Below are 13,022 nucleotides of genomic sequence, written 5' to 3'. Positions count from 1 at the left end.
AAATTATAGCTGCTAGGCTACAAAATGTCTTAGTGTAGCCCTAAACATAAACATCTTAAATCTTAATCTTGATTTAGAAATGTCATTAACAATGTGATATTTGCCATAGAGCCAGTCTATCCAGGTGCTATGGTACTCTACTAGAGGATCAAAGAAGACTTTCAACAACCCCCTATCATACAAAGGGTAAGCACTTGGGCACTCTCGACAATTGCTGAACATGCTTGATCCCTAATGGGGAGAGTGAGATTGTGATGATTTGATCCAACACATGGAAAGCATCTCATAGGTTTAAAAAATTGTAATCAATGAAGATCACTTGGCAGAGATTTGCTTACACTTTCACATTAAATTCTTTTTTTTTTCTTTTTGATCAGTGTAAAAAAAAGCTAATTAAATTAAGCATTCACATTTACAAGCAAAAGTTTGAAATGAACACTGCTTAATGAGGAATAAAACATATAATATTAATGTCCATTGTCTCACTGTATCTCTGGCAACATGAAATGACTATAAAATATAAATACATCTGAAGAAAACAAATATTATAACACACAGAAATTACTTTAAGGTGTCTCTAGTGTCATTTCTGTTCTGTAGCTCTCTAAACACCAGTTTTGTTTAACAAAAATAAAAAGAAATGTAAGAACAATTAGTAAAGTGCTTCAGAAAAATGCTATTTACAGAGGCGACGTGGAACGATACCTCAATAATAGTCCAAGCTTTCCTTTTGTACCTTCAATTCAATAAAAAGTATGCTGATTGTATACGCTTTAGCTTCCGCACTTTCCACCTTGGTTTATCTATTTTAAATGCAGTTTTCTTCTACCAGGTTGCAGATGTGCCAGAGAACCATTTGGCTGTAACACATACGTATAGTATAAATCTGTAATGCATAGTTGAAGAATAGAAGCATGGGGTTGCTGTGCGGTATCTTTATGTGCGTTTTTCACTAAACTGGTCAATAAATACTTCTGTATTCAATAATTGCCTTATGTTCTTTCATTTGCAGTCTTTACTTAGTATCTCCATTACTTTCTTGCCAAGGGAAGGTTTCCAGGGCTGGACAAAACTTTTCATGTTTACAATGAGACGACCTGTACGCACGTCTTCATATCCAGCCACTAGATATTCTAAACCTAAAATAAATCATAAAAGAACATTAATCTCCTGAAGCCACTTCAAAATAAAAAATAAGCACTTCGTCATTTTGATTTTTAAACTAGACATTAGGATAGCTGGAGAAAAATCTGTGTTTGAGAGGCTCAGCTGTAATATTTTGCCATAGGCAATTACACTCTATTTGAGGGCTATTGCCACACAATTGGACAAGTTGTAAGTGCTTGCTGAAGACTAATTTTTTGGTAGTCTGCAAATAGTAGCTCGTTTTCAGAAGCAGTAGCAGGCAGACAAGGTCTGTCACCTTACATCAATGTTGCTGTTTTTTTTTTTAACAGTGATTTGATCATTTATTGCATGTCACAACAACGTTACGTCTATTTATCTGTCATTTTTTTTAATAATCATATATATATTAATTATAGTCAATTTACCCGCTCACCTAATAAATAAAAATACAGTAAAATAAATATAAAACATAAAATAAAATTTCTAAATACATCTGGTACAACAAACAGGTAATAGTCAAGGTGACATACCAGGGTTTAGGATAGGACAGGTACAGCCCCGATTAGTCCATGACTCTGGATACAATGTTCTTTTTCCACGTGGAATCTTCAATTTTGTCATTTTTAAAACCTTTTTAATTTTCCCTATCACTTCAGCATGGGAGCCCTTATCATGAGCTGAAAGTATCTTTACTTTAAGCACTGGTCAAAAGGAGGAAAAAACAACAAACAAACATTTAGTAGAATAAAAATTAATTGAAAAAAACAAACAAACACTCAATGTGTGTTTTTGGAATCTAAAGGGTCTTAAATATTCTAGAGGTAAAAAGAATTTAGACTATACTTCTGTTACTATGAATTTCAGGTTGGTCAATTATTGTCCAATTGACAGGTACCTTTCCTGATATTTTCAAGAATGCTCTAGTGCGCTGCATGATGAAATAATGCATGATGAAAAGGGGGTTTCTTTGCTTTCCTGTCCGTTTACTAATGTAGAGACTTCTTTCTGTGACGGGTAATAAAAGTACTATTGACTTCTAAAACAGATGAATGATCCATCAGATTCTAATCCATCAGATTAACAATAGTCATCATTTTTTAAGTAACATAGTATCAAAGCATTTCAGCCTGCACCAATGACTCCATCAAAATGATGACAGTTGGATGGATTGACTGCGTCTAACTGATGAGAGTCAGAAGAATAGAACTGGGTCCAAAGAACATGCAAAAAGTGCACTCATTCTCATAGCAGACAAGTACATGGACTACTGCCTCTTCTAAGACAGACTTGTTCGTGCCTCTCAACGGGGGTGTGAATGAGACCTGAAAGGGAATCTGTTAGTGGAGAACAGAGGTGACATCATGTCTCTACTTTCAATCAGGAGTATAGGGGAGGCTGCCGGTGGGGAGTAGCAAAGTGAAGGTGAGGACTGCAGGTGAATAGATACAACTACCAGTGCACTTGCAAAGCTAATTACTATATCAATGAGAAAAGAATTTCAAAGCAAGGAGCACTGAATAGCTCCAAAAAAGGTATCCTTAGAAATGTTTTGCACATCCCTAACCTGCAGTAGCTCTGTTTGCTAGGGCAAACCTTACTGACACATTCCATTTAATTAAATGAATCCGTAATCTGAACCAAATGAGTATGAAGAGGCATTCAGCTTCTCAAGAAACATTATTGCAGAACTAAGCAAGCCATTATTTTACTGTCATAGCGCTATCTATACATCATGTATTGATTTAGGGCTATTTTTTTCACCAAAAGTTAGCATTTTAATTTGCATTCCAATCTAGCTTAACACATTTTTTGTGTTCACTTTACTTCATGATCTTAAGTGTTGTCAGATGATAGCTTGTGTCAGTAATGAAGCACATATCCCTCCTCCATACAGCGAGTGATGAAAGGGTGAAGGACTTGGGTGCTGCAGTATGATTTACACTTTTTTTTTGCTTCCACTTCTTATCTTGAAGGAAGATTAAATATCATCACTATCACATTCAGGAAGCCAGAGCAACACATAGTCATAGTTATTCACCAACAGCAGACCCCTTGAACTTTACTTTGCGGTTGCCCTGTCTTTGTCGGACAGTACTTATCTCCTCATCCACTGCCAAAAAGGAAACAGGTGCAGACAGCTTTTACAAACTAGAAGCAAGGGAGTTCTATGCACACACACAACATCAGTGCATAGCATATTATATATTATTATATATATATTGTAATAAGACGACTCACTCGGCTGCTACCAGAAGTAGACTCAGGACACTGTTTCCTCTGCAGGTTTATTGTGGCGGCATAAGCACTGCAGATTCAGCAAAATAAACATGGCCTTTCCGGCGTAACGGCAAAACAAAAACAAAGTATAGCGCAGTCCATAAGTGAACGGGTTCCACCCACTCTCGGTATCACAAGTCATACAGGCAAAGTCCTTTTGTGGAGCTCTCTAGCTTCCACACACAGCCTGGAGACTTCACTCTCCAGCTCACACCAGAGAAAAAAAAAATAGTGACTGAACATTTAACCTTGCTCAACCACACCCTGAGGGGAGGTAGGGTGAATGACTTCCCACCCGATCTCTATGTCATTCACACCAAACCACTCCCTTCACAATGGTGATTACACCCGCAACATATAACATGCTGGGGAAAAATTGTTGGTTCAGTTCACACAGGATCCAGCCGTAGTAACACATACCTCCCCTCACATATAACACCAGTGACCCTGTCACAATATATATATATATTGTGGTAAAGCGACTTGTTCGGCTGTACGCGAAGGTAGACAATGAATACTGTCTCTTTAAATTTCGGGTTGATTCATTAAACATCATAAATCAACTGGGAGTCCATAAAAGTAAATATGCCCCATTCGGCATTGCGCCAAACAAAATACAAAGATGCAGCACAATCCATATATCGGCCGAGGTCGGGTCACTCAAGGTTAAGCACACAGGGTTCAACATAACACATGCAAACTCCTCTCTGGAACAGGTTTCTCCAGACACTGAACACACGTGAGTGTAAAGGCTAGCTATAAGCCCAGACCACTCCCTGGAGTTGAGATATGGTGGATGGCGTCCCGCCCTGCACTTTGCCATCCACTCAAAACATGCCCTTGTAAACCTGGGCCATTAACCCTCTCTACACTTAATTTGCAGGATAAACTTCCAGGTTTCACATCACTGAGGCCAACAGCCTCAATGAAACATAACTCCCTTCCGACACATTGCCAGTGACTGTCACATATTTCCCCCCTCTGCCCAAAGCCGGGGGTTTTGCCACCTTCACTCGTTAGACAGGAAAGTCTGGACAGGACATCTGCATTAGCATGTAATTTCCCGGGCCTGTGCTCCACCAAAAAACGAAAGTCCTGGAGGGCCAGAAACCAACTGGTTACCCAGGCATTTTTCCCCATCCTTTCCCTCATTCATCTTATGCGAGCATGGTCTGAGACCAGTCTGAATTTGCGGCCTAACAGGTAGTATCTAAGGGTGTCAAGCGACCACTTGAAGGCCAGGCACTCCTTTTCCACAATTGCATAGTTCTTTTCACAGGCTGAGAGTTTTCTGCTCAGATAAAGAATGGAATGTTCCTCCCCATTTACCTCTTGGGATAAGACAGCTCCTATGCCAATGTCTGAGGCGTCCGTCTGGAGTACAAACTCTTTATGGAAGTCAGGCGCAATCAAAACTGGCTGGTTACACAGGGCGTGCTTCAGTTCTTGGAACGCAATCTCTGCCTCAGAAGACCACTTGGCAATCGCCGTCTTCATACCTCTAAGCAGGTCGGCTAGGGATGCCGCTATTGTGGCAAAATTCGGTATAAATCGCCGACAATATCCCACGATTCCCAGAAAGGTCCATACCTGTTTCTTGGAGGCCGGTTGTGGGCAATTCTGGATTGCCTCCACCTTGTTCATTTGCGGTTATATTTTGCCCCTTCCAACATAGCCCAAGTATTTCACCTCTTCTCTTCCTACGGCACACTTTCTTGGGTTTATGGTAAACCTGGCATTTCCCAAGGTATCCAGTACTGCCTGGACTTTCTGCAGGTGGGTTCCCCAATTTGGGCTGAAAATCAAGATGTCGTCTAGGTAAGTGGCAGAGTATTTCTTTTGTGAGCCTAGGAGCCGGACCATGGCCCTCTGGAAGGTAGCTTGCGCTCCCTGTAGTCCGAATGGCATCCTGGTGTATTGAAAACACCCGTCGGGGGTAGAGAAGGCAGTTTTCTCCTTTGCAACTGCCCATCCGTCTCCATGACCTTCTTCAACATCGACTTCAAGGTCTTGTTGAATCTCTCTACCAAGCCGTAAGTCTGCGGATGGTATACAGACGTCCAGAGTTGTGTAATCTGGAGAGCCTTACACAACTCCCTCATCACCTTCAGCATAAAAGGAGTTCCCTGGTCCGTCAAGATCTTCTTTGGCAGGCCCGTCCGGGAGAAAATATGCACAAGCTATCTGGCTATACTTCTGGTGGAGGAGTTTCTCAAATGGTACCGTCTCCGGATACTGAGTTGCATAGTCAAATACTACCAGGATGTATTGGTGCCCCATGGTAGACTTGACCAGGGGCCTGACAAGGTCCATGGCAATCCGGTCAAATGGGACCTCTATAACAGGTAACGGTACTAGGGGGCTGCAGAGCCGTTAGGTGACAGGTGGGACAGGACTGGCAGTAATGCACAATTTCATGGTGATATCCAGGCCAGTAGAATCTCTGCATATCCGCTCCTGAGTTTTGTCTACCCAAGATATGAGAATGGGCCAGGTCTAATACTCCATGCCTATAGGAACCCGGCACCACCAACTGCTCTATCACTTCCCTTTTTGGCTTAGTGACCTGATAAAGAAGTTCCCCATTGAGTGTAAAATAAGGGTAACTGGTGTCAGCCCCCGGATCTTGAGCAACATCATTGACTACAGATACATTATCAAAAGCATACTTCAAGGTAAGATCCTGCATTTGCGCAATACCAAAGTTCCCCCCCAGACACCTCCACGTCTGGAACCTCAGCCTCGGGTGTCATTCTCGTCACCAGCAAGGACACACAGGGGGAACTCATCTGCCTCTGACTGCAATGCTTCAGGGTGTAACCAGCTCCTTTTGGAGACACATGGTATCCTCGCTTTCTGCCACAAGTCCCAGAACAGGCTGAAGTCCTGCCCTATTATTATTGAGCAGAGTAGCTTCTTAACCACCCCGACCTCATGGGTCTCAGCCACACAGTTAGTTTGTATAGTTACTTTGGCAATCGGGTAATCCTTGGCGTCTCCGTGAATGGAACGGACACCCAGTTTTTCCCGGGGATCAACTGGTGAGGGAGTGTGGCCCTTATCAGAGTCACCAAATTTCCTGAGTCCAAAAGTCCTGCCACCAGTACCCCATTTACGGTCACGGGACAGGACTGTGGCCCCTCGCTGGGCTGATAGTAAGAGCCCCGGCATCCCAGGCTACAGTCCATCTGCTCTATGGTCAGGGGGCAGCGGGCATCTACAGTACAGACCAAAAGTTTGGACACACCTTCGCATTTAAAGATTTTTCTGTATTTTCATGACTATGAAAATTGTACATTCACACTGAAGGCATCAAAACTATGAATTAACACGTGTGGAATTATATACTTAACAAAAAAGTGTGAAACAACTGAAAATATGTCTTATATTCTAGGTTCTTCAAAGTAGCCACCTTTTGCTTTGATGACTGCTTTGCACACTCTTGGCATTCTCTTGATGAGCTTCAAGAGGTAGTCACCGGAAATGGTCTTCCAACAATCTTGAAGGAGTTCCCAGAGATGCTTAGCACTTGTTGGCCCTTTTGCCTTCACTCTGCGGTCCAGCTCACCCCAAACCATCTCGATTGTGTTCAGGTCTGGTGACTGTGGAGGCCAGGTCATCTGGCGTAGCACCCCATCACTCTCCTTCTTGGTCAAATAGCCCTTACACAGCCTGGAGGTGTGTTTGGGGTCATTGGCCTGTTGAAAAATAAATGATGGTCCAACTAAACGTAAACCGGATGGAATAGCATGCTGCTGCAAGATGCTGTGGTAACCATGCTGGTTCAGTATGCCTTCAATTTTGAATAAATCCCCAACAGTGTCACCAGCAAAGCACCCCCACACCATCACACCTCCTCCTCCATGCTTCACTGTGGGAACCAGGCATGTAGAGTCCATCCGTTCACCTTTTCTGTGTCGCACAAAGACACGGTGGTTGGGACCAAAGATCTCAAATTTGGACTCATCAGACCAAAGCACAGATTTCCACTGGTCTAAAGTCCATTCCTTGTGTTCTTTAGCCCAAACTTGTCTCTTCTGCTTGTTGCCTTTCCTTAGCAGTGGCTTCCAAGCAGCTATTTTACCATGAAGGCCTGCTGCACAAAGTCTCCTCTTAACAGTTGTTGTAGAGATATGTCTGCTGCTAGAACTCTGTGTGGCATTGACCTGGTCTCTAATCTGAGCTGCTGTTAACCTGCGATTTCTTAGGCTGGTGACTCGGATAAACTTATCCTCAGAAGCAGAGATGACTCTTGGTCTTCCTTTCCTTGGGCGGTCCTCATGTGAGCCAGTTTCTTTGTAGCGCTTGATGGTTTTTGCAACTGCACTTGGGGACACTTTCAAAGTTTGCCCAATTTTTCGGACTGACTGACCTTCATTTCTTAAAGTAATGATGGCCACTCATTTTTCTTTACTTAGCTGCTTTTTTCTTGCCATAATACAAATTCTAATAGTCTATTCAGTAGGACTATCAGCTGTGTATCCACCAGACTTCTGCACAACACAACTGATGGTCCCAACCCCATTTATAAGGCAAGAAATCCCACTTATTAAACCTGACAGGGCACACCTGTGAAGTGAAAACCATTTCCGGTGACTACCTCTTGAAGTTCATCAAGAGAATGCCAAGAGTGTGCAAAGCAGTCATCAAAGCAAAAGTTGGCTACTTTGAAGAACCTAGAATATAAGACATATTTTCAGTTGTTTCACACATTTTTGTTAAGTATATAATTCCACATGTGTTAATTCATAGTTTTGATGCCTTCAGTGTGAATGTACAATTTTCCAAGTCATGAAAATACAGAAAAATCTTTAAATGAGAAGGTGTGTGCAAACTTTTGGTCTGTACTGTACATGGCCTGGGCCATGACACCTCCAGGATTTAATATCATCCACAGGGACCTTGGGCATTGCCTCCCACACCCGTTTGGACCTTGGACGCCACGCCCCTTTTTGGGCCTCTGCCCCCTGGTGAGTTCCCCAGTATGGAGTGAGCTGCCTTCCCAAGAAACCCTCGGCCCCCCGATACCTCTCAACCAGACCCACCAGTTCATCAGCGTCCCGGGGATCACCCTGGGCAACCCAAGCCTGTATTGAACTTGGCACGGAATGTACGAACCGGTCCATAACCACTCGCTCTACCATCTGCGCAGGTGTAGAGGACTCAGGCTGCAGCCATTTTTGAACCAGGTGCAGTAAGTCAAACATTTGGGAGTGAGGGGGTCTCTCGCGGTGAACGCGCTGTGCCCTGACAGGCATTGTTATCCCCAAGCATGACAAAATTTCAGTTTAACTTTGCATACTCTTTTGCGTCTTGCAAAACCAGGTCATAATAAGCCTTCTGTGGCTCCCATGTTAAATATGGCACCAAAACCTCCGCCCACTGCTCCGGGGGTAATCTCTCCCGCTCCGCCACCATTTCAAACACACAGTCAGGAAAGCCTCAATGTCATCCCCTGGGGTCATCTTTTGTAATGCTCTTCTTACTGTTTTCCTGACATGTGAGTCATCAGCTGGATTTGGGGGTGGGGCGGTTGTCATGTCACAAATCTCCCCTGCCAGGAGCTCCATCTGTCATTGCTGCTGTTGGATTTGCTGCATCAGGAGTTTATCTCCTGCTGTACCTGCTGGCTCTGCTGCATGTTCTGCTGGCTCTGCAGGTGCTGCTGCTGGTACTGCGCCTGCTGTTGCTGTAGCCGATGCTAGTGCCGCGTCTGCTGCGCTTGCAACAGATGCTTAAGCAGGTCCTCCATTTTGCCCGTCGTCTCTTGCTGGCTTAGGGCAGACTTCACCCAGGACATGCAGCACCTCTTGTAACAGTCACACGTGTTCACTTGGAGTTTTTGCCCGCACTTCTTAACACCACTTGTGGTAGAGCAACTTGCTAGGCTGTATGCGGCGGTAGACAAGGAACACTTTCTCTTTAAATTTTGGGTTGATTTATTAAACGTCATAAACAACCGGGAGTCCATAAAGTAAACACGGCCCATTCGGCATAATGGCCGTGGTCCGGTCACTCAAGGTTAAGCACGCAGGGTTCAACACAACACATGCAAACTCCTATCTTTATCATGTTTCTCCTGACACTGAACAGACCTGAGTGTAAAAGCTGGCTATAAGCCCAGACCACTCCCTGGATTGGAGATATGGTGGATGGCGTCCCACCCTGCACTTTGCCATCCACTCAAAACATGCCCTTGTAAACCTGGGCCGTTAACCCTCTCTACACCTAATTTACAGGATAAACTTCCATGTTTCACATCACTGAGGCCAGCAGCCTCAGTGAAACATATCTCCCTTCCGATACATTGCCAGTGACTGTCACATATGTATACACACACACACACACACAAACACAAATCTGAATAATGAAATTGAAGTATTATATCAGTCAATCTTAAATCCAAAGAAACACAATTTAGCTGCATCAAATATTTCCTAAAATCACCACACATGTACCATTTCCAAGGTGTTATATGCGAGAAAATACCATGTATGCCTTCTCCGTCATTATAGCTAGTGCTCTAACTTATGCCTTTTTTCAGAACAGGCCACCTGCATATATATTAGGAATTGCGTGGTAGATTCCATCTGGCATTTAACTAAAACGCGTGTTGGAAGAAGTGATCCCATTGTTTGCAATGGGATCATTCCTATCTGTCCATCACATCAGTTATTGTGCCGGTGAGATGCAGGTTCTGGTCTGAGGGACGAATCACATTTGATGCAATGTTGTGATTTTGTGGCGCATCAGCACCTGGGAGAAAATGGTGAAAAAGTCTGACAACTGACATTCATGCTTAATTCATGCTGCCCAAATCAGGGGCAGCATAAATCAGAGCTTGGCTGCACGCTTGTAGCCAGGTATATTTTTCTCTGAAATGCTCTGACGTTTCAGGGATATATAGGCTGAAGGTGAGGTGTGAAGGCCCGGAGTCTTCCGTGGGCATAATACTACTCAGACAACACAGGATGTGGGTAAAACAGTGTGGCAATATTTTATTGAACCATCAAACAGACAATAAACAGAGAACAGTCCCAGCAAATACCCAAGATGGTGCAAAATTACAGTGTCTCACCCTTCCGCCGGCCTGACGGGAATAGATCAGCTGCGACTTTGGGACTTCCAGGGCCAAGTAGCTCAACCAGTGGCACCCCGCTTTGGGTCGACACCCAGAGAGAGGAGGTAGTGGTAAGCTTAGGAAGCTGACAGTCCATCTAGGTACAAGGCCAGGAGACCCGAGGGTCCCATCCTACCTTCTCTGAGAGTTTCCATGGGGCCAGATGACCAGATGGTCCCAATCTGGCTTCTCCAAACGTCTCCATGGGTTCCAGGCGACCGGAGGGTCCCACTTGGCAACCCCAAACAACATATCCATGGGGCCAGGTGACCTCATTGTCCCAACTTGGTTTCCCCAAATGTATCCATGGGTTCTCTGATGGTCAATGGAGCAGATCTGTATCCTTCCAGGCAGGGCTGTGTACCCTTAGGCTGGAATCCTGTAGAATCCAAATCTGTGTCTCTCTGGATGGAGCCATGCTACCAAACTACTTCTAAAGAGTCTCTCCTATTCTTTGATTCTCCTTGCAGCAGGATAGAAAACTCCTTTTATATTTACATCTGTGTAAGGTCATCATTCACAGGCCAGGGGGAAAGGTGCAGGGCTCATGTCTAATTTTTGAGCATTTAAGCCTCCTGCTCTGTAAACTAACAACTAGCTGGCTTAGTACAATATGTAATTAGCATATTACAAACATCATTGCTCCGCAACACTGAGTCGCTGCCCTCCATACAATAAGTTGCCGAAAATACCAATTCAAATCTCAACATTCAGGTTTATACAAATACTAGCCTGTCCTTCTTGACCAGCCAAAGAAACACATACATTCAAAAGTCAACACAAACACAATAGTGTATTTCTTCTGGCCTAACAAATTTAGAAGTCTGGCTAATTAAGATTAGAAGTTGTGTCGTCACACGAGGCTAATCCAGTCACTCCGGGAGATTGACAGGTGTCTCATGTGTGTACTTAGGGAAAGAACTTTCAATCATCTAGAGAGAAGCAGGAAGAAGTAAGCAAGGGGTGGCACCAGACTAATCACATCTATGCTTACGCTTCCTGGCTGGCTCTTCAAACTATGTTTTCTCTTAAATGGCATGGCTCGGAGAGATAAATTGAGTGACAGGTTCCGTGTAATTAATCTCAGTAGTGCCTTTGAAAAATCTTATGGATGACAAGCTTCTAAGGAACTATGAAGCAACTAATCTGTTAAAATTGAATACTTATGTCCTAAGAAGAAAATTACATATAGTGTCAAGCAGGGCCGGACTGGGACAAAAAAAGCAGCCCTGCCACACAAACACCACCAGCCCACATATTATAACACTCCCCACCCGCAATCAGTTAATTTTGCTTTACTTGGTCATGCCCCTCAACACTTTCTTAAAAGTTATTTGAAGAGCCACATGTGAATGGCGCAGTAGTGCACATGATCAACCACAGCTCCATTTACATGGTGATCTTCAGAACGCCGGTTCTCGGGATCAGGGGGTTCCAAAGGGCGGATCCCCAGCAAATGGAAAGTTATCCCCTATCTAGAGGACACGGGATTAGTAGGCATAATCCATTTAGACAGGTTTTCCAAGATTTTTTTTTTTATTTGCCCATAGAAATATAGAAAATAATAAACCAATACTGACCCTCCCGAAGCCCAATATCACCTCTACGACAACAGGACAGGAGAAGTAGCACTGTGCAGTGTATATATGCGGAATAAGGCCACGCTCACATGTTCAGTATTTGTTTAATATTTTACATCAGTATTTGTAAACCAAAACCAGGAGTGGGTGAAAAATGCAAAAGTGATGGACATTTTTCTATTATACTTTTCCTCTGATTGTTCCACTTCTGATATTGGCTTACAAATACTGATGTAAAATACTGACAGTCATAGAGAAAAATTAAAAATCCACAAGACATCTCCAGAGAGGAGACATGTCACCCTCACATTGAACATATGGAACAAATAACTAGGGAAGAGAGAAACTTATCAAAACAGGGGAAGCGAGAGAGATGACACTTCCATCTCCATTGAAGTAGGGACATCCTGTAGTGAACAGGTAATCACAGCATCGAGATTTTCTGGGAAAAAGACACTAAGTCTTAGATTCGTTTACACAGATGTGGGGGAAGTATGCTTCCAAACCAAAGAGCTTCCTCTGATAAAATAATCTTTCTGAGACACTTCAGAGCCAGTGATGACTATTGTGGTCAGCATAGATCCGATAATTATGCGAGATATATTTTCAGCATCATAGCGAAGGGATGAACATAACGCATTCACTCACACCACTGTTAGGCCATTCTAACCACTCAAACTTAGTGACAGTCCGATGGATGATGCCACCCAGGCCATGATTCATCTCGATATAAAGGTAAAATCGTGATAAGAAACATGATAACAATATCTACAGCCTAGGACCTCCAGGTGCGAAAATATCCTTTAAATTGGGGATCTCATAAAATTCTGAAAGACCCAGCACATCACACAACTACCTCTAACATGAGCTCACCAAGGGGAGCTATGTGGAAGTAACTTTGATCTAATAAAAAACAT

At 43.4% G+C, this 13,022-nt stretch overlaps 1 protein-coding gene across 2 annotated transcripts in view; it reads right to left on the bottom strand.

The window, feature by feature from the left end:
- Positions 1 to 636: 636 nt before the first annotated feature.
- NTN4 (netrin 4) overlaps positions 637 to 13,022 on the bottom strand; it is a 164,917-nt gene continuing 152,531 nt past the window's right edge. For both annotated transcript variants that reach the window (XM_073651676.1, XM_073651675.1), the window contains 2 exons: positions 1,659 to 1,829; positions 637 to 1,139 (listed from right to left, as the gene is read on the bottom strand). In XM_073651676.1, coding sequence (XP_073507777.1) covers positions 1,003 to 1,139; positions 1,659 to 1,829 — 308 coding nt within the window. In that variant the 3' untranslated portion in view covers positions 637 to 1,002. The remainder of the gene's footprint in view (positions 1,140 to 1,658; positions 1,830 to 13,022) is intronic.

Source organism: Phyllobates terribilis, unplaced genomic scaffold (assembly GCF_046119375.1).
Source record: "Phyllobates terribilis strain yellow unplaced genomic scaffold, ASM4611937v1 Scaffold_11__3_contigs__length_659146591, whole genome shotgun sequence".
NCBI lineage: Eukaryota > Metazoa > Chordata > Amphibia > Anura > Dendrobatidae > Phyllobates > Phyllobates terribilis.
Note: the sequence above shows the minus strand (reverse complement) of the source record. Positions and strands in the feature narration are given on the sequence as shown.